The following is a 26,827-nucleotide window of genomic DNA, read 5'->3' as shown; positions in this document are numbered from 1 at the left end:
AATTTACTTGAATGTTTTTTGTTTTGCAATTCAAAATTACATAAATAAAGTTTTATATTTGATGATATTGAAATATTTTCTGTAATTCTAACAATTTTGAATGACAAAAATAAACCGATGTTCCCAGTCATTATAATTTAATACATAAAAAAATATGTGAAATAGTTTCAGGTAATACGAAGCATTACTCACCAATACATTCAATTGCTCACAATAAGAATCAAGTCGATCGAACAATTCGTTGCGATCGACACGGCTTTCATTGAGTTGGTTTTGTGTTCGTGAACGCTTTGTATTTCGGCTAAATATTCGTCTCTGCTTTATCGACCCTTGAGTCTGTCTCGATAATGATGATGCATTGAAGTTTACGCCAAACGCAGGATTGAGAGTTACTGCAGTCATCGCTATAGAAAAAGAAAAACGAAAAGCAAATAGAATATTTAAAACATTGTGGATGCGACTTATTATAGTAAACAAACTAATTTCTAGTTAATTATAATGGAATATATCAGAAATTACCTAAACATTTCCAAAACGCGTGGTTTTTTCGTATGCAAAAAGAATGCTTCTACCATTTACTACTCCTCAGAAAAGACTAACTCACACGACCCAATACTGAAACGCCCGTAAAACGAAGATTGTAGTAGTGACATTTTCTTCCTATGAAATCAATAATATACAGCACAAAATAAATTCAGAGTTCTATATAAACTCTGAGCACAGCAACCGCATACGAAAAGAATGTAACGAAAAGTAACCCAGCATGCGTTGCTCGCGCTGCTACCGTCGCCCGGCCCATATGCCATGCCGAACAGCGTGTAAAACGACAGAAACGACAAACGGTATCTTTTTCGCAGGCATGATTTTTACGTTTTGCTTGCGCCTCTTATATACGGGGTATATAGAGAGAAAACAACAACTCAGAAAAAGGGTCGCGAGAGAGAGAGGGAAATAAAAGCTCTGATGTGTTTTGTTTGACTGAGCGCAATTATGTGAATCGCGCTCGTTCCACAGCTGCAACGAACGAAATATAAATGGATATAAGTGTATGGAGCGTTTGCTCCGACGAAAAAGGTTTCACGCTCAACTCAATACAATGACGGAATAAGTGAGTTTTCTCTTGGCGCCGAGAAATGTATTTTAGATTCTTCTCGAACATGAGCGTGACGATGATATAGAGTTATTATACCACTACATACACAAATTATCGACATTTTTATAACATCAACACTCATTTATATTTGATTGAACTTTTCAATACATGTGTTAACTTTTCCAGTGCTTAAGATTTCGTTTGAAAAATTTGTTTTCATTCTTGTTCGAATGATTTTTAAATCATCCCATAAATCTTTTTACATTTAAAAACGATTTATAATAATAATATTGCGAGAAAAAAATTCTAATTATGTTTAAAGAAAATAAATTATTAGGTAAATAAATATAAAATCACTACGAATAAGACAAGAAAAACTCACAGAGCAACGTATCGGTAAAAAAAAGTTTAGGATTCATAAAACGAAAAATACGAGAAAAACAAGAACAAAGACTTTAAACGCATTTCACAAAAAAACGTTATTGCGATATATGTTGTTAAATATACCATTTTACGATAAATTTAACGGGCCATTTTAGCGTAAATAGAAATACTTGCAAGAGTTAAGAAATGTGAGGGATAAAACAGAAAAAATATTAGTTCTCCCTCGGAATCCCCTCATAATGTCACAAGTAGAAAATCGTATACAACACGCGCATTAGATTACATTGTATGGTTGCTTTCTCAGTTTTTATAGGAGAAGTGTATAATACGCTCATCCTAAAATAAAGTGGAAGTATTTTGACTGTGCCCTTCTAAATGCAGCTTTTATTTGCACACAGATTAGCTGAATGTAGGTCAACTGTAACAATAAAACATTTTGAAACTCTTTGCATTGATCTATTAACAATCTAAAACTGTATTTTTCCATAGTAATGTCCATGGCTTATGCTTGATTCATTACCATTAAATACCATCGTAGATGTCGACACCGTATCTTACCCATGTGCTTCACTAGATACATGAGTGAAATAAATGTCGACACTATACCATCGCCGTCGCGAATAAACATTATAATCAACGTTTAATCGTTGTGAATAGTGATCCCCGATAATCGTTCGATTGATCGATTAATCGAATACTTCATACAGAAATCGATTATTAATCGAACGAATACTGCGCCACCAATAATCGAAGCGAACGAATAATTTACTTCGATTAATCGATCCAAACCAAGAGAAAAAAAAAAATACGTACGGCCGCTGCAGTTTTATCCTGAAAATCAATCATTATCATTGACGCTCCCCTAAACTCGTAAACGAAGCTCAATGCCGATGTCAACGCGAACCGAGCTTCGTTTTCGAGTTTAGGAGAGTGTAAAATATAATAATTGATTTTCAGGCGAAATGAACACTTTTTGGATTTCAGATGGATTTCTAGCAAGTGAGAAATATTAGTCTAACTAATATCGAATATTTGAGACGATTAATCGTATCGAATAATAAACTGCGGAAAAGTATTCGATTAGCTGATGAAAAATTTTTTCAAATCGGGGATCACTAGTTGTGAAGTGAAAATGTGAACGGATTTTCAGGTGGAATGAACAGACTTTTAAAATCAAAAAATATAAATGGAAATCATTTCTGTGCATCAAATATGATGCTCTATGCAATCGAGTAGCATGTTTCTCCGCAAATGGTGTAAAAATCTTGAACTAAAATAATGTCTGGTGGTAATTTTATTTTATAATAATGGATTTTAGTAAGGATTCCATATAAATTATTGAACATTCATCAAATAAGGTTCAATGCTACATGTAGAGACGTCGGTTAATCGTTCGATTAATTCAAATAATCGAATATCTGCAATTATAATCGAGTAATTTGGTATCGAATAACGAAAAATCAAAATATGAATACATCGAATAGTTATCACAGTAATCGCGATTAATAAAAAAAGGAACCATTTTCAAGGTTAATACATTTTTAGGTCAAGAGTTAGGCTAGGGTTTTTTTTAATCCGACAGCGACCATCTGACATCGGCAACCCGATAGACAACGTGATACAAAAAAACATGAAATTTTATCAATTTAATATATTTATCCATATACTGAAATATCATTTCATTCAAAAACCATGATTCTACTCCATGTTTATTTTACAATTCTATTTAATGTAACTTGTAAAATTATAATATCATAATCTTTTTTTATTATGCAATGCCTGTTCATTATTATTACAAGAAAAAAATATTCGCTCGATTAAACGAATACTGACAATTATTCGAATGAATCGAATATTTAAAAATGATCCGATGATTAATCGATAATCGAATAAACTAAAAATTTAGACATCTCTAGCTACATGTTTTATATACTTTAGTAACAGCAAATAATAACTTTCACTCAAATTTTAAGAATTTGAAATCACCTTTGGACCCACTAACCTTCACAAACATAGATTTTAACACAAGATGTCGCACAGTATCCTAGACACCTCGAATGATAGTGTCCCTGCCCTATTACAGTAATGATGAAGCGCGATCAGAAAATCCGGATTTTCATCATTATTGCCCGTCATATCAATTTTGTCAACCTTACACAATCATTATTACTGTCATTCTGAAGAAGTAATGTCATTATTATTTATCGTGTAAGAGGCCCTTTACATTTCTCGTTAGAATAAATATTCTATATTAATATCCTATCTAGTTTTCTAGCAATGGTAAAGCGGCCCTTACACGATCAGTAGCATTGACATTATCAGTAATGGCAATACTAGCAAGACACACTCCATTCACCATTCACCCACTCATTTTGGCAAAAGATGTCGACACTGCACCGTCGCTATCGCGAATTACCATTTTAAGCTTCGTGCTCCATCGTTGTGAAGCGAAAATGATAACGGGTTTCAGGTAGAAGAAACAAACTTTTAAAATCAAAAAGTATAAATGAAAATCATTTTTTTCGCATCGAATATGTTGCCCAAAGGATATTCTATACAAATGTAACACAAATTTCTGCATAACTCGAGAATTAATCAAGCTAACGAAACCGAATTTGGCATGTGGAAGTTTTGGGGTGCAGCATCTTCAATGCTTCAAAATCTGTTCGATTTTTGTTTGTTTCAGATAACCAGAAGGGCTGGAATCGTGTACGCCATGGCACAACTTTTTTTAACCCTCTCATTGCATCAGCTTGTAACTATTCTAATTATGATTTTTTTGCGTTGACTACGTCTTATATTAAGGGTGTCAAATCAGAAAACAGGTCACGTTTTTATGAAATAAAGTTAACGTTAATAACTATTTTTACTGCGAACGGATTTAAAAGATTTGCATACCGATCGATTCGGAAATTTTCTAAGATTTGTTTTATATGCTATACATTACAATCACATAGTCTGTATATGGTTTAAATTGATGAAAATTGGTGGCATTCCCATTTTCCCATACATTTGTTCTGTCCATTTGTATGCTTTCCCGAACGGAGCTGTCAATAACGGGGAACCTATGCAGCCGCTAGAACAGAAACAACGAAGGGGAGGATTCTCAGAATTATTCTGTGCCCGAAACAACAAAGGTCGCTTAGTCAGTTCGCTTTGTGTTTTATGTTTCCCCTCGAGTTGTGAACGCTAACGAATATTTCACTTGAAGTGCATCTGGCATTGCAATTAACACAACCATCCAAGCGTGCATCTGTGCGGGTTTGATGCTTGTTGAATGGCAATGCACGAAAGATGCCTCTCGTTTAATACTTAGTGCAATGCGTGCATTGATATAAAGAAACAAATTGACATATGACCAATAAGTGTATTGTTCTCGCAAAGACAAGAAAGGATCGTTGCTTCTCGAAATGATTCTACAAAACCACGCAAGCTTAAACCTTTTTAGAGTACCCGGAACATTTTACTAAAGAGGTATCTATGAAATTTCGACGCATTCGCAAATAATACCAGAAATGATAAACCAATCAATTTCAAAAGAAAAAGATTGCCTACGTTCTAAGCGGTCGTGTCTCGGATACAACCCTTCGAATTTTTCTTTCAATTTTGGTTTTGTTGTTAAAGGATAGATAAACAAATAGTGGTATAATGGATGGTAAAATATTCTTTGTTCTATTTTTTCGGAGCTCGAAAAAACGTCCGAAATTCGTGCCTGTACACTAGAGCACCCCCTTGATTTGACCTTGTTTTGGTCATACCTCCCTTTGTTTTCCTTAAAATATATAACGTTTTTTTTGAACCTTTACGAGACTCGTTGAAAGAGCTTGAGAATTTCTAAACGAATGTCGTAAAATCCGAACACAATTAATTTGAGCATTAATTTGCTATTAAAACAAATATAAGCGTCGAGTAAAACAACGCGACATTCTGATCTAAGCTTAAGTCAGCATGTCCCCGCGGTTTTTTTACGCGGATTTCAACATTTACGCGATTTTTTTACGCAGCACGTATCAACCACGTACAAATTCAATGTGTTAATTGATGTGACTTTTCACAAAATAAGTTTATATTGTATCACTGATTAGTAGCTGAGAAATGAAAGGAGGTACAGATATCGTGATTGCAGCATACAAAAAAAAAATCAGTTAATCAATTGTTAAAATATGAGTTGAATTTTTAATTAATAATTTACTGTTTGTTAGATTTTGATACGGATTTTGAAATTCATCCGGTTTATTTTTACGCGGATTGTGGAATTTACGCGGTTTTATTTTACGCAGAATTTGGAATTTACGCGATTTTTTATACGCTGATTTTGGAATTTACACGGTTTTTGTTTACGCGGCACGTATCCCCCGCGTAAAAAGCGACTCCAGTGTATCCATATTCGATTCCCTACACCCAGAAGACAGATTACTACAATAAGCTACCAAATCTTTGGTAAGCCAAACATTAGTAGAATGTACATATTTTCTGTAAATATTACCGATCGTTAGTAAAATAAATGTCAGATGCAATACACATCCCTACCAACGATTGGTATATTTTACTGTGCGTTATCGGTAGCTTTGACAATTGTCATCCCTGGCAACCGCGAAAAACTATCTGTCATCATTTCAATTTTTCCGTGCTGATAACAATAATAAAGGTAAGTTCTTTTGAATAATTTTCCAACATTGCATATTACAGTTTGTTTTATAGCTTATTATTTCATTTCGTTGCTGTATTGTAGGTTTTTACATATAGTCCACCTAATCGTGCATAGCGCAGAGCGCAGAGAAACCGATTCACAGCGGTGGTACTTTTCGAACCACTAGTGGAGATGGAGGTATTGTGCTGGAATTAACCGGCGAAGATGGTGATAACTTGGTCGATAAACACCCGCATGATTTGGTGGACCATTCTTTTTCTAAGCTGGTTAAATGTGATATGTGTCAGCAGAACTTGCGGGGCTGATACATCAGGGATTGCTATGCGAGCAATTTAATCTCATAGTGCATCGGCAGTGCGGGGCGGGAAGGGACTTGAATCGTGCGCAGCGGAAACTGGCAGTCGGACGGTACAGTTGACCAACCGTAGTCAGCAGGTCTTTGTCAGCAGTTTAACGTGGTCAAGCTGCCGGCGCCGCAGATTATCATAATACTTTGCAACGAGATCGAACAGAAAGCGATGTGTTACTTGAACCTGGATCTGTACAAGCTGTATCGAACGACGCCACCGAACTACGACAAGATTAACAAACTGCGTGACTCACGTGACAAACTCGCGGACATCTGCCAGGTCTTCTCGGCCGAAGTGGCCGGCATCTTCGAGGCAACTACAACTTCATCTTCAACGGCTTGTTGGTCGTCTCCGATTCGGCAAGCGCCATTGATGCCATCGGTGCGACCAGGTCCAAACATCCATGGGTACAGGCCATAAGGACGAACATATTGCCCGATTCTGTGCTCATGTGGGTCCCCGGACACCACGGCATCGCAGGGAATGAAGCGGCCGACCGGTTTGCCGGAATCGGTCACACCAGACCGTTCTTCACTCGGGATGTGCCGCTTGACGATGTGAAGTTGTGGATCATCAACTCTTTCCGCACCTTTTGGACCGAAAGGTGGTTTGCAGAGAGGGGGCAGTTCCTCAGAAAAGTCAAGGGCACGATTGTCAGGTTTGACGATGTTAAAGGAATGAGAGAATAACGAATCCTGTCCAGATTGAGGACCGGTCACTGCTCGGTCTCACACGGATTCAATAGAGGACCCTTCCATCTACTCTGCGACCTCTGCCAAATCCACAACTCCGTCGAGCACTTCTTGTGTGGTTGCCCGAAATTCGATGATCTGCGAAACCTGCATGGAATCAGCGGAAGTGTAAGAGACATCTTGAAGGACGATCCAGCAAGAGTAGCAGCGCTTGTCTGCTACCTAAAAGATGCCGAACTATTTTTTAAGATCTAGCGTCTGAACAATGGATCAGACAAGAAGATCCTTGTTCCTTCCCCTCCACGATGAAGGGGAATAAGAACACGTCGGCATCTACAACGGCACGGCTTCCTCTCCACTAGCTTGGAGCCATGGTCCGAGGACATCCATGCCATCTGGTCCAACAAGCAAACAGCAAGTTCTTTGTTAAGTCATGTCTCGCAAAAGGATTTATATGTGTTTAATTTTTGTGATAATTTTATGTGCAATCTGTTCCTAACGAAACCTTGCGGCAATGCCGTCGATAAAAAGGCGAACCAGCCCAGGAGGCTGAAAACCTCTCAAATAATGAATAAAAAAAAAAAAGCGAAAATCTAATCAACACCGATCTGAGCAGCTACTCGCCGGAGTGTGTAGCCACGGTGCTAAAGAAGTTCTTACGGGAGCTGCCCGATCCGATCATTCCGGTTATGTTTTACGACAAATTCGTCGTAGCCTCAAATAGGATATTCGATATTTGTTTCATATAACTTTTTACTAACTATCCATGTATCTGTCCACACAGAAATTACCAGTGATGCGGTAGCAGTAGCTTTGCATGGCGCTCAAGTACATCATGATCCATCTGATACGAATATGCCGAAAGTAGTATCAGCGGGGACTGAAAGAGGAGCCGATAATACTGATACAAGTGGTGCCATATTCTAATGCGTCCTCCTTGGGAGAAAATTATGTAAGTATACGTGCCAGCATTGCCTGACTGATACATGTTAAGGAGTTTGTTTATTTTTTCCAGTCAAGTCGTGTATAACACGGAAAACCACTTGCGAATAATGGAACTGTTGCTCTATAAGCTGGACTGGAACAAAAAACTACCAGAATTTCTATCTGCTCCTGCAGTACCACCACGGAAACTCTCCCGATGTACGGCTGTGTTACAGCAGCAGCAGGAGCAACAAAAAGTACCCGGTTCATCCACTGCTTTACCAGCAGCATAGGCTGCTGAAAACCGGGGGACAGCGTTGATACGAGTAGTTGGTGATGCAAACACATCAGCTGACCTGACGGATCAAATCGACCGATTCCTTCCTCGAGTTCCAATTTTATTTGTATAGAAAAATATATATTTATTATTTTTATTTTTTTTTATCCCATTTATTTATTTATCAGGCTCATTAGCATTTTATCTGTAACAGAGCCGGGTTTTTATCGTGTACATGTACATATGTTTATGTTTCTATAAATTGTAAATTACACAGTAATTTACAACGCCATTTAGGCGTTACGTTTCTCTGTTCCATTACATTATGGTAAATTACACTGTAGTAGCCATTTAGGCGTAAGGGTATTCTATCTGTTCTTCCATTGTTCAGCAGACCGGACAGCAGAGACAGTTGATATTGATCATTGTTGGGTTATTTATAGAACAGCAGCCGGATGTTTCTTGCAGAGCAGAGCAGTTGTATGGATGAATCGATCTTTGTTCCACCGTGGATCGATCTCCATAGCTGATGATGGTTGCGTGGACATAGTTATTCTATAACAACACAAAGATGGTCAATTGAGAGCCCTGAGTTTGAACTCACGATCGATCGCTTAGTAAGCGAACGCGTAACCAAGTGGCTACGAAGACCCCCTTATTATTTTTATTGATTACAAGAAATAAAAAAAATGTTTGTTTTCAATATAATTGAAAAGAAAACATGACGATTCTAAACCTGATCAAAATACCATTGAACCACAGCAGTGGAACTCCATACAATTCACTGACTAAAAAGTGTCCACATTTTCATCGCTTGTTTACGTGAAGAATATATTTTTTTCAGGCACACTTGATTTGAGAGTGTATGGATTTCTAGCTGTCTTGACGCAAGGTCTTTAATGAAGAATGAGAAGATGGGAAGGTTTATATAAACATGTTTATAATTACATAAGTTTATTCCAATATTAATATTGCTCTTATTTAACTATTCAGTGCAATTTTATCAAAATTTGAAAGAGAAATTAAAAAAGGAATGTTTTTTTCAATATTTTTCTTTTTTTTTTTCTATTAAAAATCCATGATTAATATTGCTTTATTATTTACCCTCCATTATTTGTTAATCTCTCCTGCTTTTCGTTCTTTGACCTCTCATTTTAACAATTCAATTTGAGAGGTTTAAAATTGCGACAAGAAAAAAATTTGGTGTGAAAGAGCGAATTGTGGAAAATTAAGTCGCAAATTCTCTAAGCGTTATAATTAAAGTTTTTCTGTAGTATTTAATTTTTGAGTTTGTGTGAATGACAGATTAAAGTTGATTCATAAAAGAATAAGATTTCATTTGATATGACGATTTTTGAAATCGACTCAATGGTTGTAAAGTTATGACGTTTTGTAAGAAATCTTACTTACTTAATCAGCAAGAGGCCCTAGTGGCATGTGCAAATCAACATATCATATCTTTCCGTTATCCGCAAACATGCCAAGCAGTAACTTAAAAAAAACAAACTCTTAAACGACAAAAAGAGTCTTAGATTGTATATTTTTTATATATTTTTCACAGTTTTACAGTACCATTTGCTTATTGGCGTTTTTTTAGTTGGAGTGCCTTTTAGTTGGCGGTTCACCAGTTGGAGCACGCGCCAATCAAAAAGCAATCATCTGTCATAATTGTATGTCAGTTTTACTGTGTTGTTCCAATGCCATTTTTATTGAAGGGTCTTTGAACGTTAAACTCAAAAAATGAAGGCACAGTATAAAAGTATTTAGTTTTGCAGTTTGTTCGACAAATGTATTCGTTTGAAAACATTTATTAATATATATACATATATAAAGTGAATTATATCACATCCACTATTCAAGGAAGTTAATGATATTTTGTAGCATCAATCCAAATGCAGTAATTCTAATTATTATTATGGCCGCACTAAAAGACATGAAAAACAACAGGAAAAACGCGAACTTTGAAATTTGTGAACTATTGCGGTATTAATTCAGCCATTCCATGCCAAACTGATATATTGGTTTTCAGATTTTTGGAAAATTGGTAGCTTGTTTTCGTTATGGTAAAACATTGAACCTGTATTATTATTTTTTTGGGTGATTTGATTTTTTCACATTTTCCCAAAATGACTTCTATCAAAAACTCATAACTTTTGAACCACTAAGCCGATTCAGATGATCGATACATCAAATTGAAGTAAATTAGCTAGTCTTTTTGGAAAAATATCAAACTTCCAAGAAATTTGAATTTTGTTTTCGTAATTCTTGATTGTATCCGTTTTTATAGTTTATATGGTTTCGGGACCAACGGCGCTATATTTTTCTATATTTTTTCTTGAAAACTGAGGATTTTTTTATATTTTTATATTTTTTACTCAGAATTAGATATATTCTTTTTCCTTTTTTGAGTTATAATTTTTTAGAGTTTACCCGATAGTTCGGAATATTAATTTCTTCCCCTTTTTCCTATTTTCAAAAATTCATTACATTTGAACTGCTAGAGCGATTCAGCTGATCGATATATCAAATTAAAGCCAAGAATTCAGAGTTGTTCGAGAAATAATAACACGAAAAATAAATTTTGGAAAAATATTGCACTTGCGTAAAAATTATTTTTGTTTTCGTGATTAATAATTGTATCTGTTTTTCATAAATCAAAAAAAAAATTTTTTTGCACGTGTGAAATTATTAACTTAAATTAACTATGTCGATTATATGAATCGATTCAGTAGATAAAAGTTATGAATTTTTAAAAAACGTCATTTTTGGAAAAAAGGAGAAAAATGATTTTTTGAACCATCGGTTAATTTTGAACAATCATAATTTAAAAGCGAAGAACACATTTTTGGATATGTTATCTAAAAAATCCTCAGCTTTCGAGAAAAAATATAAAAAACATAGCGCCCTTGAATGAAAACTATAAAGAACAATTACGATCAATAATCAAGAAAACAAAATTTTTTTTTGCAAGTATAGTATTTAAAAAAAACTGGCTAACTGGCCAATTTGATATGTCGATCATGTGAATCGGTTTAGTAGTTCAAAAGATATGAATCTAAAAAAAAATATTTTTTGGAAAAAAGGAGAAAACTAGATTTTTTGAACCACCCTAAAATGGAATGGGATCTAATATTTAACAAAAAGGAACAAAACTACCAATTTACACGAAAATCTGAGAACCACTATGTCAGTTTGGCATGGAATCTATATATAATACAAAAAAAAAAATATAGTTTGGTGTTAATTTCCCCTGCAACTAAAAAACTGATTACTAGAAACTAATTGACGTTAACGTTTTATTACCTTGTAAATTCTAGATACAATACCAACAGAGGGTATTTAAAAAAATAAAAATAGCTTTTTATGGGGTGTGTTCAAAACTGAAAAAAAATATTCAGAATTCATATTTTTATGTTGTTTTTTAAGCTCCATTATTTAGTCGTATAATTATTGTATCATTCAATTTATTCCGATGAGAATGCTTTAAAATATTTCAACTGATGCTCTTTCCACATTTTAATTTTTTTTATTCAATGTTCAGTTTCTATGGCGAAGCTTCATTCGTAAATTACACATTTGTCATCATTGGTGGAATACGATCATAAATGTTGTTATGAATACCACAGCAAGTTATGATTACAATACATATGGATTTATTTTGATAATGCATTATACATAAACCGATAAAAATGCATTATAATATCTATCCACTGCGTTTTAGCGTCTATATGTATATTTTATTCAATTTCAGTTCGTAATTTCTATCCCATTCGCCGTGTTTATCATGGTGATGCTAACATTAATAACATTATATACGATTCTCCCACTTTATATATGATGTCTCCCACCCTTTTAGAGATATCTTAACATTATGTTCAATTTTTAGAGCGTAAACTATCTGTCAATTTTTTCACTGTTTACATTTTCTTGCCACAAATCGTTGCCACTTTTTTCTCTCAACCCTTAGAAAAATCCTCGGTCGAAAACTACTAAATACATTTGGTAATGAAAAATTAGTAGAATGTACAAATTTTTTGTACATATTGTCAACAAACCCGCATCCCTACAGCCGGGTTCAGACGGTGCGAGTAAGCATACGAGTCGATCTAGTCAGTTACTGCAGTGCAGCTACTCACACCGTGTGAACACATCATGCCAGTTAGTGTCATGTGTGATTCGGCGTGCGAGCTACTTCAAAGTTTTTTGAATTTACTCGCACTCGCATCCCTCAAAACGTCAAAAAACAGAATTTAGCGTTCGAATCAGGGATGCCAAATGTAAACAAATGTCTCTATTTTTAAGATATTTGAAAATATGCGAAGATATTTATAGACTTGAAAAATATTGGAAAAACAAATAAAACCCTAATAGTTTCTAAACGGAATCGTTGTTATTTTGTTTGGCACACTGGCGGGGCACGTTTTCTTATTGAGACAGTTTTATTGGGAATCTAAATATAAAATCATCATCGGGCACAATTTTCATTCAAAATTCACTCACAACTTGCAAAAAAAAGTATTGTTCTAAGAAACAGAATACATATTCGATTTGAAAAAAAGTATATTTTCATTCATTATTTTAGTTTTTGAGACGTATTTATTCCTCCGGCGAATCTACTATCATTTTCATTTCACAAATTGGTACACGAAGCTGCTGTCAACGCGAAGTAAATCAAATTTTGAAAAATCTTTTAGACTGCCATTTGTAGCACCACATACTTTCGGAATTAATTAAGCTATGGATGCTTTCGAGGTTCTAAAAAATAGCGACAATAATCTGATATATATTCCATATTCCAGAAGAAAGGCACATCATTTCTAGTTTCACTCATGAGTGTATATTGGCGTTGTATTTGTGGAGCAATTAAATCCAACAGTTTTTTCACTTTTTCAGGTGTTATTTCCAACACTGCTCTGTACTCTCGGGGATCATCATCGTGGAGTTACTCCAGTATTGTATTTGTTACTCCTTTTCTTTGCATCCAATTCCTGGCCCGAATCCTTTTTTCTTTCTGCTTTTTTCGGATAGTACCCTCAGTTCAAAGAAATTCAGCACAAAGTATTTGTAAACACGGCCAGCGTGTGTCTCGCGATAAAATTTAAAATTGTGTAATGATAAATTCAACTGAAAACCTAAGCCGAAAACAGCCAATAAATAAGTTGATTTCGGATCAATCATCTGTCAAATTCGGACCTGATTGCTGTTTCTGACTATTTGATGGACATTTGAAAAATCGTCTGGCATCTCTGGTAAACCCGTACTTAGTATCTAGTTTCTTGTCAGCAGCTCACATTGTGTGAACGGACAAGGCGAGTCAACCATTTGTCAAGCGAGTTCACCGGGTCAGTAGCTGCTCGTTGTGAAGTCAGCTACTAGCAACGTATAAATGGGCCTTACCAGATATTAGATATTTTACCCGATAACATTAGTAAGCTTGGATATTGTCATATCTGAAAGTTGGTGAGAAAAGCGCGTATTAACCATTTTCATTGTTCCTATAAGGCAATACGGAGGTATAATAAGGATATAATTCTGATACGTGCATTTTCCGCGAGAAAATGTAGCCGATATTGGGCTTCCGAATCATTGTTCTGCTTGACATATGTGTTTATTAGTACGGTCGAAAATGACTATAGATTGGTAGTATTTACCAAAAAATTCGTTATATTTACTAATTATTTCTCTCAGTGAAGTTCCACTTCTCTTCTCTGATTGAACCCACTTTGGGCTGACAAATGACCCCGTGTTGAACAAATTACATATATGTTTAGGGTATATGTTAAACCAACGTTGAACTGACCGCTTATAGTGGGTCATACTGGCTGGTTTGACATTTGTTTACCATTGTTATTGTGTAATATGTACGAATAATTCGTATTGCAAAAATTTACTAATCATTGGTAATATTTACCAAAAAATTCGTCATATATACCAATTTTTTTGGTCAGTGTACCATTTACACAATCAAGGCGCCTAGAAGTATATCCTAAGGTGGGCCAACTTGCTAAAAGCACTCTTCAACCATCTTGGAAGTCTACTGTGTTTTGTTTGTAAACAGAACACAAAACGCTAGTGCCGAAGCCACCCGAGTGACGTCTTTAGAGAACCCCTATTGAACTGACAGAAGCCAACATATCGCTTCTGTCATTGTCATTGACATTTTCTCTATGTTTTCACATGGATTGGGAATACCAATGATAGTTCTGCTTGAGATTTTGCTAACAATCCTAGCATCAATCATAGTACCCGGCTGACCGATGCTCGCTCCAAGACGGGTCTATGGTACTAGGTGAGGCCGTTTCGTCACTAAGTTGGTTAGGGGAGCGGTATATGAAAACAGTACGGAAGAAAGCAGAAGGGGAATTATTTGCTTGTAGCGTGAAAGAGACAGACTGATCACGAGCGAGCTTCGCCATTAGCGTATTGTGTATTGTTTACAAACAAATCACAGTAGACTTCCAAGATGGCTGAAGAGTCGTTTTAGCAAGTTGGCCCACCTTAAGCCGGGTTCAGACGGTGCGAGTAAGCATACGAGTCGGTCTAGTCAGTTACTGCAGTGGAGCTACTCACACCGTGTGAACACATCATGCCAGTTAGTGTCATGTGTAATCCGGCGTGCGAGCTACTTCAAAGTTTTTTGAATTTACTTGCACTCGCATCCCTCAAAACGTCAAAAACAGAATTTAGCGTTCGAATCATGGATGCCAAATATAAAGAAATGTCTCTATTTTTAAGATATTTGAAAATATGCGAAGATATTTAAAGACTTGAGAATTATTGGAAAAACAAATAAAACCCTCATAGTTTCTAAATGAAATCGTTGTTATTTCGTTTTGCACGCTGGCGGGGCACGCTTTCTTTTTGAGATAGTTTTCTTGAGAATCTCTAATATAGAATCATTATCAGGCACAATTTTCATTCAAAATTCACTCATAACTTGCAAAAAAAAGTATTGTTCTAAGAAACAGAATACTTACTCGATTTAAAAAAGTACATTTTCATTCATTATTTTAATTTTTGATGAATATTTATTCCAACTGCAAATCTACTATCATTTTCATTTCACAAATTGGTATACGAAGCTGCTGGCAAGGCGAAATAAATAAAAAAAAAAAAATTTAAAAAAATCTTTCAGACTGCCATTTATAGCATCACATACCTCCGGAATTATCTTAGCTATGGATGCTTTCGAGATTCTAAAAAAATATCAATAACAATCTGAACGATATTCCAGAAAAAAGGCACATCAATGTCATTTCTAATTTCACTCTTGCAGGTACAGCATCCCTCATGAGTGTATCTTGGCGTTGTATTTGTGGAGCAATTAAACCCAATAGTTTTTCCACCTGTTCAGGTGTTATTCTCAACACTGCTTTGTAATCTCGGGGATCCTCATCGCAGAGTTCCTTCAATATTGTATTTGTTGTTCCTTTTCTTTGCATCCAATTCCTGGCCCGAATCCCTTTTTTCTTTCTGTTTTTTCGGATAGTACCTTCAGTTCAAAGAAATTCAGCACAAAGTATGTATTTTTAATCACGATCAGCTTCTGTTTCGCTATAAAATTGTGTAATGATACATTCAACTGAAAACCTAAGAAGAAAACTGCCAATAGAGAAATAGATTTCGGATCAATCATCTGACAAATTCGGACCTGATTGCTGTTTCTGACTATTTGATGGACTTTTGAAAAATCGCCTGGCATCCCTGGTAAACCCGTGCCGTCATATCTAGTTTCTCGCCAACAGCTCACACTGTGTGAACGGACAAGGCGAATAAACCAATTGTCAAGCGAGTTCACCGGGTCAGTAGCTGCTCATTGACAAGTCAGCTACTAGCAACGTATAAATGGGCCTTTAGGATATACTTCTAGGCGCCTTGGCTCGCTCCTGATCAGTCTGTCTCTTTCACGCTTCAAGCAAATAATTTCCCTTCCGCTTTCTTCCGTACTGTTTTCATATACCGCTCCACTAACCAACTTAGTGACAAAACCGCCTCACCTTAGGATATACTTCTAGGCGCCTTGTACACGATTGCATCATTTGACCGTGTTGTGACAATTCCCATCCATAGTGATAATTTGTGTATTCTCGAGTTGTGAAAATGTCTTCATCGGAGGAGAAAAACAAAACAGTTGTTTCGCTGAACGAGATGGATTCCAGGACCAGAGATAAACTGCTTGACGAGATTACGGAAATGAAAGGTCTTCCAACACCAACGTTTGGCCTTACTGCTCTTGGTTTACACCCGGTAGGGATGAAATTTCCTGCTGAAGCTTCACCGACGGAATCGATACAGATGTTGAATGCTCGCGGGATGCCTGCCCGAATTAGGAAGAAAAACAAGTTGTTCTTTGATGATGACTTCGTAATCGACGACGATGTTTCTATCGAAGGTAGCCCAACAGCTTCTTTCCAGAAAGGATTAGTTGCGCCGGGAAAGAAAATGAGGACTTCACAATGCGTTGAAATAAAGGATGGCCTGAAAAAACGGAAGGTATATCCGGACGAGGACCTAACCGCGTTGTTGGACAAAAAAACCAGTCAGGAGATCGGGCTCAGGTTACGGAATTTATTGAAGCTACCGAAAGCGCACAAGTTTGTCGGTTTCGAATGGTTTTACAGCAATATTGACCGGGTTTTACTGGATGGGGAAAATGATTTTCAGGTGTGTCTCACTGATATGTATCCAGTTTTGACAAAGCGGTTTTTGATAAGGTGAGATTTGCTTTTCTTCATTTTGGAGAATTTTAATAAAGTTGCTTTTTTCAGGCCTGTATGGAACAAAATCCGGAAAACGATGGGTAAAGCAAGACGATGTTCGACTGTTTTCTTTCAAAAGGAGAGGAAAGAGTTGGGACGGAAGAGACACAAAATTCGTCTATTGCAGACTAAGCGCACGGGAGATATTTCATTTGTCCGTGATTTACCGAAGGAGATTCCACAACCTCTTTCCGTCGGTACAAAGGTGACTGCTAGGCTTCGCGCACCTCAGGATGGGTTATTCACTGGGACAGTTGAGGCGATCAATATTATATTGAGTTCATATAGAATCAGCTTTGACCGGCCCGGTTTGGGATCACGCACTATTCCCGATTTTGAGGTCGCTGCTAATGATATTCCGATGAAAATTGTGCTCAAAACAATAACAAAGGACTTTCGGTCAAGATATCAAAAGGCTTCGTACTATGTTACCTCGTTTGCGCAACAAAATCCGTCAAACGGGATCAAGAACAATCCGTTGCTCGCAGGGGACTGTTTTCCCAAGATACCCGGAACGTCGAAGAGTAAGATACTTCTCCCGAAAGACAATACCGACCGGTTTTCGATTAAAATGCTCGAGCTAATTGTTCGAACAAAAAATATGCTTTCCGCTAAACAAATGAAGTTACAACGGTTACAAAATATGAACTCGGAGGGGGAAATTTACAAATCTTGTGGCAATCCATACCCAGAAGAATTTCAAAAGCGTTACTTATCGTCGATTACAGCGATAGAGAATCTCAACCGAAATATTTACGAGCTGCTCAATCAATTACAGACTAGTTGTAGAAACTTAACCCGGGACCAGTACGCGATTGCGATGATAGCTCCTGATCGTTTGAGAGAACAATGTCGACTGCAGGCCGAAGAAACCTTTAACAGCAACAATAATGGACAGTTGATGAATGGCAGAATTATCCAGCTGATTAAAAACCTTACCACAATCATGTACGTAGCATCCAATCTGGGGACAAACGATCAGACTGAGCATTGTATAGAAGTACTCAAAAAAAGTATGGAAGAAACAAAAAGTCGATTAGATTTCGACAATATGGTTTCTTTTCAGCGAAGAGTTCATCATAATATGGAGCTTTTTACGGCGGGATTTACAGCGGCTCACAAACAAACCTGAATACGAATCAAACGATCAAGACCTCTATGAATATTTTGCCTAGACATCTATTTTTCCAGAACTGTTTGTTCCGAATTATCGAATATTTTTTTCTATATTAAATTTATACTGAATACGCAGCAGTAAATAATCCAAAAAACTACATTGTGTAAATCTTATTCTACTAGAAGTTCTGAAAAGATCACCCAGTAGAGGGGAGTTTTGTTCTCGTTAAATTAAAAACGTTAAATTGTTTGTGACGCTTATTTGAAAATTGTATTGCTTGGTGTGGACCTGTGAAGCGATTTGTGATCGGGGCGCGTTTAAATGCAATTAAAGTCAATGCCCCACGGAAGGATTTCTATGAAAACTGGATAACAGTTGTCTGTTAAGATTGAAAATTTGGGAAGGTTAATAACATAAACAAAATCTGTGAAGTGACGATTTCGCACTCTAATCCGCACCCAAAGTTCAAAAAGTTTCTCCAAACTCCAAAAATAATAGACATTACAATACTTATTCTAATATAAGTACAAATCAAAGAAAAACTAAAATATTTTGGATTGTGACATGTTCTGTTTTAGATAAACCATAGGTAAATGTAATGCGAAAAATATTTGTTTTATAAGCCATTCCATACTAAACCGATATAGTGGTTCTCCGATTTCCGTGAAAAACGGTAATTTTGTTCTTCATCACAAAATATTAGACCCGGGTTTTTCATTTTTTCATTAGGGTGACCATTTCCACTTTAGCGTAGTCCGAAAAATCAATTTTTCCCTTTTTCCCCCATTCAAAAATTCACAACTTTTCAACTACTGGACCGATTTAGATGATCAGTATATCAAATTTAAGCCAATTGCCAAAAGATTGGATCTTGTATTGGTAGTTATTGCTTGTATTTGTTTTTCATAGTTTACATGGTCTCGGGACCAAAGGCGCCATATTTTTTTAATGTTTTTTTCTGGACAGCTGAGGCTTTTTTACATAATATATCCAAAATTCAGAGGCGTTTTTTGTTTTTGAGTTATGATTTATCAAAACTAATAAGTAGTTCGAAAATCATTTTTCCGCTTTTTTTTCAAAAATGACTATTTTCAAAAACTCACAACTTTTAAACTACTGGGCCGATTCAGATGGTCAATATATCAATCTGAAGCCAATGAATAGATCTTCTTTGAAATCCAACTTGCTTAAAAAGCTGGGTTATAGTCGCACAGATGTAGTTTTGTCGCATAGGAATATTCTACAAAAACTAAAAACATGTTAACTTTGAAAAATCATAATTCAAAAACGAAAACATACAACTCTCTGATATTCGAATAAGTTATAGAAAAAACTTCAGCTTTAAAGGAAAATGGAAAAATATGGCGTCCTTGACAAAAAAAAATCTGATTTTTTCTCAAATGTAATATTTATAGAGTAGTTCATTGGCTTTAGTTTGATACGATCATCTGAATCGGTCCAGTAGTTCAAAAGTTATGAATTTTTGTGGTGGAAAAAGGGATAAAAAAATATTTTTCGGACCATCGATTAATTTTGAAAAATCATTACTCACGAACAAATAATACCTCTTAGATTTTTGGATATGTTATGTAACAAAAAACTCAGCTTTCCAGAAAAAATATGAAAAATATAGATTCTGTATACCCTCTCTTTCAACGTTTTGCGTTGAAACATTCAATTTTGTACCATTTGAGTAACTGACTAGGGGGTCTTCGTAGCCACTTGGTTACGCGTTCGCTTACTAAGCGATCAATCGTGAGTTCAAACTCAGGGCCTTCAATTGACCATCTTTGTGTTGTTATAGAATAACTACGTCCACGCAACCATCATCCGCGATGGAGAACGATCCACGGTCGAAATAAGATCGATTCATCCATACAACTGCTCTGCTCTGCAAGAAACATCGGGCTGCTGTTCTATAAATAACCCAACAATGATCAATATCAACTGTATCCGCTGTCCGGTCTGCTGAACAATGGAAGAACAGATAGAATACCCTTACTCCTAAATGGCTCCTACAGTGTAATTTACCATAATGTAATGGAACAAAAAAACCTAACGCCTAAATGGCTACTACTACTACTGTGTAATTTACAATTTATAGAAACATAAAACACGATAAAAACCCGGCTCTGTTACAGATAAAATGCTAATCAGCCTAAGAAATAAATAAACGGGATAAAAAAATTGTCTAGAATGCCTGGTATGTGAACTGCCTATCTGTCAAATAACTACTAGTACAATCAAAGCACACAAGCAAAACTCGCGAGATGGAAAATAAAAGGTGGGAGGATTTTTTACATAAACAAAATCTATGATGTCAAAGAATTTTAATATTTCGAATAAAAGTTTTCTGAATTTTCAATACCTTAGTCTCTCAGCTGAGTGTAGCAGGAATCTAACGTCACAATGTAATGAAAGATTTCTGCAGAAATGTAATCTTTCTTGGGTGAAACTCTGGCTTGAGCCAATACTTAAACAAACAAAGTTCAAGTCACAAGGTCGGAGATTGATTGATGATCGGAGAAACATTTGACAGAGAGTGCATGGGAAGAAAATGTTTTTTTTCCATGCAAATACATTTGCAAAATAGGTTCGATTGACTCCGCATGACCTGGGTTGAGATTAAAAGACATTGTAGACAAGAGATAAACTTCCATAAAGCTCCTCTAAAATCCAAAAATAATAGACATTAGAATACTAATTCTGATATAAATTTAAAAAAAACATTTCAGTTCGCTGGTTCTGGTCAATCACAGAGAGCAACTATGAAGTGTACAGTCTACCCAAGCTCAAGCTCATTCTACTAGAAACTCAAGAGACTCATATAACGCGTACGTTCTTCGATCTCATAAAGCTCATCTTGTAATTTTTCTCGTTCAAATAATGAATATGTTGCTCGATTTTGACCAGAATCAATTCTGTTCGAAAACAAAACAGTTCGAACGGAAGATGTTCTATCTTTTTTCGCTCTTTTGCAAGAGATCCGCGCTTCGTTCTGATTGGTTGGCGAAAAAAAGTTCGTAAAAATTCGCGGAAATTTATCGTCAGTGTGAAAGGTTGAAAAACAAACTTAAACATATTTTTTGACATTAACCTTACTTACTTAGGAATGATGCACAATTACGTAACGCTAAAAATTCGGATTTTGCTACGGTTCGCTACGGGTAGCTCACGAATGAACAGAAAAAAAATTAGAAAATAGAAATGCTTCTAGTCTTCTATTATTTAAACAATTTACACACCAGGGGACTGTAATGTATAGCATATCAAACAAATCTTAGGGAACATTCAATTCATTTGGTATAAAATCGCAAAAATCCGTTCGCAGCAAGAATGCGTACTTTAAATTACAAAAACGTGACCTGTTTTCTGACTTGGCACCCTAAATAAGAAAACGTAGCTCAGGTTAGTATTGGGCGATTTTGGATCGATATTCAGAAGATCTTTTTTTCCATTTCTATTTCCAATTTTTGGATAGATTCTTTGTACTCGAAATAATGGAGAAAATCGATATTTTTTATCATTGAAATGTTTTTGGTTAATTTGTTTTTTAGTGTTTGTGAGTGTGCTCGAGTGTCAGCGGTGGTGTTGAAATGTTTTGAAACGGGTTTGAAATGTTTCACAAACCACTATAGAAAGGATGTCAAATCTTTTTTTGCTATGAAAAGTTATAGCGAATTCGTTTTTGTTCAGTTTCAACCCCAGTGCCACACTAACTGCTGTCAAAACGTTTTTTTATTCACTCAGTTTCGCACTCAGTGTCGCACTAGTTCGCCCCGAAAGCTGTTAGTTTCGCACTGAGATGTTTCACGGGTTGGCACTCGGGTTCACCAATACAACTATACTGAACTGTCAAGTTCCGAATATTGTTTTGGAAAATCTAAAAATAAAGACTATGAAAATGGAAAACCTGCTGCTTTTGCTTTTGTATTATTGGAATCGTAATCCAATTCGGATTCTGATTTTGAAGAGTAGAGTAGACGGCATTAAGCTACGTGTGCTTTCATTGGAAGGAGAAAATAATGATGGATATTCAGGTGGAATAAATTTCAAAAGCAAAATTATGAATGAAAATTTACTTTAACGTATCGAATATTTATTTTATGTGATTAAATAAAAGTTTTTTTCCGATATCGCAGAATATTGAACGAAAACTGTGTCTAATGATGGTTTTATATTATAATAGTAATTATTTGTGGAACAAACAGGAAATGCATCGACAAATGGTTAAGTGAGTGTCAAAACTACATGTGTTAGGTAATCAAACAATACTAAGTAAAAATTTTCATTCAAACTTTTATATGTTTACACTGCACTTGGCCCTTCTGATCTGATGGAGAACAATTTACCTCCCAAGCACTAATATCACCACCAGACGTCGACACTGTACATTTGCCGTCGTAAATATAAACAAATCAGACTATATAACGCACACCAACAAACCACCGCATTCGTGAAACTGAAAACGTTTTTTTATTACAGAGTCAGTTTGGCACTGACTCAGTTTTAAAAACGAATTCGCTATTAAAATATCTGTATTTCCAGAAGTATTAATATGGTTATGTTTCGGAGAAAACTGATATTCCTTCAACGAATGAAGCTTATTAGGCGTAAGACATGCATTGTTTCATGTGTAATAAAAATGACATTCACGAATGAATTTCACTTTTTTTAGCAAAACAATTTTTTGTATGTAATCTTTTAATTCATTCTAGCATGGAATAAAGAGTGGTTAGAGCTCAGGACTAGCATGTGTGGACAAGATTCAATCAGATTTTCACTCACTGCTCTATGATATATTACGTCATTTTGCGTAATAACATTCTTTGGGAAATTGGTGATAGAGTATTTGAAGTATAAACGACATTCCGTATAAAGGATCAGAATTGAGTACTGTTTTATTTGAAAAAAATAGTTACAATCAATTTTTAAGATATATATATATATATATATATATATATATATATATATATATATATATATATATATATATATATATATATATATATATATATATATATATATTTATATTACAGTCTTATATATATTGACATCTAGCTAATTGAACAGACCTGTAATGCGACACGAATAATTGGACATTTTTGTAAACATCTAGTTTGCGACCCAAATTATGGCCCCAGATTGAGGGTTGACACTTTATCAGTGTCATCACGAATGCCCAATTACAGGTTAATATATCGTCTCTAATGCGACACTAAGTGGTGCCTCGGTATGTCGAATAGATAACTTACTGTTTGTATCAAAGATGAAACACTTACTTTCTACAATTCGGAACCAAGAGGCATGCGGTGTTTGTAATTCAATCAAAAGCAAGTATCCTACAGAATATCTAATAACTCGAGAATACGTCAGCCGGATGGTGGCTTCAGTTCCAACCAAATTGTTGTTTTCTAGAACTGGCGCTACAACGAAGAATCGGTTTCGACTGAACGCTAGACGCTTTTATGGGATCGTTGTCAGCTATGTTCTGGGTGCATACCATTGTTAAATATCTAATAATGATTTATTAATTTATTTAATTAAATGACTCCTTGACTGTTAAAGAGTAGTTACATGAAAAATGCTTTTTTGGACTTCGTTTTTTGTGGACTCCGTGCTAAGAAAGCTTTTGATGTCAGAATAGGAATCTTTAATTTGTCTTCTTCTTCTTATATGGCACTAACGTTCCTAGAGGAACTCCGCCGTCTCAACGTAGTATTACTTGCGTCATTTTCATTAGTACTTAGTTGAGATTTCTATGCCAAATAACACGCCTTGAATGCATTCTGAGTGGCAAGCTCTAGAATACGCGTGACCACAGTGCAAGTCAGAGGAAATTTCTTTGAAGAAAAATTTCCCCGACCAGAACGGGAATCGAACCCGAACCCCCGCCATGTTAGGTTTGACGCTAACCACTCGGCCACGGGAGCACAACAAGAAATACAAATCTTTAATTTGTATTTCATGTTTAAAGGCAGCACTCATATAGAATGTGCAGAAAAAAGGCATTTGACTTTCCAAACATCAGTTCTCATTTCAGCCGATTCGGTCGAGCCAACAGCAGCTTGCGCTGTGTAAAAAGGCAATAAAACTGCTCACTCACACGCTATTGTAGCAGTTTTTTATTATTATTCTATATCAGTGGTGGCCAAACTTTTGAGCATTACGGGCGACTAAAGGGTGTGTCACATCAAATTGCATCACGGAAAAAACGCTGTAGAAATTCGCACAGTAGACCTATCCTTTTGATTTTAGACAGTAAAATAAAAACTATTAAACAACTTTTGGCATTTTCTTTTTATTCATACTTCGAGCTCAAGCCCGTATGCTCGCACCTTCCTCTTTACCCCGTCCATAAGGTTCTGTACAACGTCAGGTTGTAGTTTTTTTGAACAGAAATCCATTTTCTCTTGAAGTCCGCCTCCGATTTGACAACTTTTGAGTTCTTCCGGAGGGCCTGCTTCAAAATCGCCCAATATTTCTCTATTGGGCGAAGCTCCGGCGCGTTGGGCGGGTTCATTTCCTTTGGCACGAAGGTGACCCCGTTGGCTTCGTACCACTCCAACACGTCCTTTGAATAGTGACACGAAGCGAGATCCGGCCAGAAGATGGTCGGGCCCTCGTGCTGCTTCAATAGTGGTAGTAAGCGCTTCTGTAGGCACTCCTTAAGGTAAACCTGCCCGTTTACCGTGCCGGTCATCACGAAGGGGGCGCTCCGCTTTCCGCAAGAGCAGATCGCTTGCCACACCATGTACTTTTTGGCAAACTTGGATAGTTTCTGCTTGCGAATCTCCTCCGGAACGCTGAATTTGTCCTCTGCGGAGAAGAACAACAGGCCCGGCAGCTGACGAAAGTCCGCTTTGACGTAGGTTTCGTCGTCCATTACCAGGCAATGCGGCTTCGTCAGCATTTCGGTGTACAGCTTCCGGGCTCGCGTCTTCCCCACCATGTTTTGCCTTTCGTCGCGGTTAGGAGCCTTCTGAACCTTGTATGTACGCAGGCCCTCCCGCTGCTTGGTCCGCTGGACGAATGAACTTGACAAATTCAGCTTATTGGTGACATCCCGGACCGAACTTCTCGGATCACGTCTAAACTGCTTAACTACGCGCTTGTGATCTTTTTCACTGACGCAGCATCCATTTTTGCCGTTCTTCACCTTCCGGTCGATGGTTAGGTTCTCGAAGTATCGTTTTAGTACTCTGTTGACCGTGGATTGGACGATTCCCAGCATCTTACCGATGTCCCGATGTGACAACTCCGGATTCTCGAATGAGTGCGCAGGATTAATTCACGACGCTCTTTTTCGTTCGACGACATTTTTCCAAATTTACGAAAAATTTACAGTGAAGCATGGCCAACGTGATCTATACACTCTTATCTGATTATAAGCGAGAGCTGAAGATATAATTCCTAAAAATTAAATTTCTACAGCGTTTTTTCCGTGATGCAATTTGATGTGACACACCCTTTAAATTGCGCTGCACATACAGCGTCACCGTCACCGTCCCGTCAACCATTCTCTTGGACTTATTTTGCCGACGTCGAAGTTGCCGGTGACTGTGTATGTGAATACTACCATACAATTTCCATGGGAGAATATTTGACATTTCATTCCTTTACGTTGACCTCACGGTGACGAGACGTTGTATGTGTAGCGCACTTAATTGTTCAAATGTTAGGCTGCGGGTTACCAACGTTGACTGTATCAAAAAGTCATTAGAAAATGATTTTAATACTAGACAATAAAACAAAGTTTGAACTAGGATTGGGCGATCATGCATCGATATTTAGAAGATCGATCTTTTCCTTTCCGATTTTCCGATTTTTTGAACCGATCCTTTGTACTGCAAAAAATTGCAAAAATCGATATTTTCTCTTCGATCTTTTCGATATTTTTGTTCGTAGAAATCGTTTAGATTTTTTTTTTAATGAACATTGATTTTGACCGCTCCTATAGGGATCGCCTTTCAACAATCGATTTCGTCTTTCGGGGATATAAACTGAAAAAATCTAGATACTATCACTGAATGCTCATCCATTTTTCGATGGATTTAGGAAATGCTTTCAAGTGTCCCTTTTAGCTGAAGTTTTTATAAATATACTCAAACTCATCCACATTTTCGGCATATTCTCATTAAATTTGATTCGCCATCTAACGATTAATCTCATTAAAAACCAGCTGACAAGCAGCAGTTTGTAAGCATTTTTATAAGTTTGAACCCTCCTGTACTTGAGTAAAATCATAACTCGTATACTGGTGCACATTGTCACAGTCTGTGCGTGTCTCTGTAATTTTGGTATTGTTTTTTTGCTGATGCAATTTTTAGGCATTATTTGTATTTATTTAAAGCAGAAAAAGATATAGTGATTTACCTCTAATGGGTCATACCGAGGCACCACTCAATGTTGCATTAGAGGCGATTGTTACCTGTAATTGGACTTATCAACAAACACAACGCAATTTGAAAAATAAGTTAAAACAGGAAAACCATTGAAAATCTAAAAAATAATCAATGGAGTGTGCTAAATATATATGGTCGAAAACATTCCTAAAAATGTATCATGTTGTGGAAACAT

The 26,827-nt window shown here is 36.3% G+C and overlaps 2 protein-coding genes across 4 annotated transcripts in view; one reads left to right on the top strand and one right to left on the bottom strand.

The window, feature by feature from the left end:
• The window catches only part of LOC129771950 (uncharacterized), a 154,571-nt gene that overhangs the window by 84,159 nt on the left and 43,585 nt on the right, over positions 1 to 26,827 (bottom strand). The window contains exons 1-2 of one of the 2 annotated variants that reach the window (XM_055776110.1): positions 520 to 733; positions 193 to 404 (exon numbers count right to left, since the gene is read on the bottom strand). In XM_055776110.1, the coding sequence (XP_055632085.1) occupies positions 193 to 402 (210 nt within the window). In that variant the 5' untranslated portion in view covers positions 403 to 404; positions 520 to 733. Of the gene's footprint in view, positions 1 to 192; positions 405 to 519; positions 734 to 26,827 lie in introns of those variants that run through there. The other variant, XM_055776109.1, reaches the window with a different exon arrangement.
• Positions 14,880 to 18,656, top strand: LOC129771952 (protein lin-9 homolog). Of its 2 annotated transcripts, XM_055776114.1 has the most exons (3): positions 14,880 to 17,085; positions 17,140 to 18,143; positions 18,197 to 18,656. In XM_055776114.1, the coding sequence occupies exons 1-3, from the start codon at positions 16,472 to 16,474 to the stop codon at positions 18,211 to 18,213; spliced, it is 1,635 nt and encodes a 544-aa protein (XP_055632089.1). In that variant the 5' UTR covers positions 14,880 to 16,471; the 3' UTR covers positions 18,214 to 18,656. The 2 variants fall into 2 exon arrangements, with proteins under 2 accessions (XP_055632089.1, XP_055632088.1); XM_055776113.1 differs by having other exon boundaries at positions 17,140 to 18,656.

Source organism: Toxorhynchites rutilus, chromosome 2, assembly GCF_029784135.1.
Source record: "Toxorhynchites rutilus septentrionalis strain SRP chromosome 2, ASM2978413v1, whole genome shotgun sequence".
NCBI classification, from domain to species: Eukaryota; Metazoa; Arthropoda; class Insecta; order Diptera; family Culicidae; genus Toxorhynchites; species Toxorhynchites rutilus.
Note: the sequence above shows the minus strand (reverse complement) of the source record. Positions and strands in the feature narration are given on the sequence as shown.

Coding starts and splice junctions, on each gene's coding strand:
- LOC129771952 (XM_055776113.1), top strand. CDS start 16,472: ATGTCTTCATCGGAGGAGAAAAACAAAACAGTTGTTTCGCTGAACGAG. Junction 17,086..17,139: donor ACAAAGCGGTTTTTGATAAG/GTGAGATTTGCT, acceptor TGCTTTTTTCAG/GCCTGTATGGAACAAAATCC.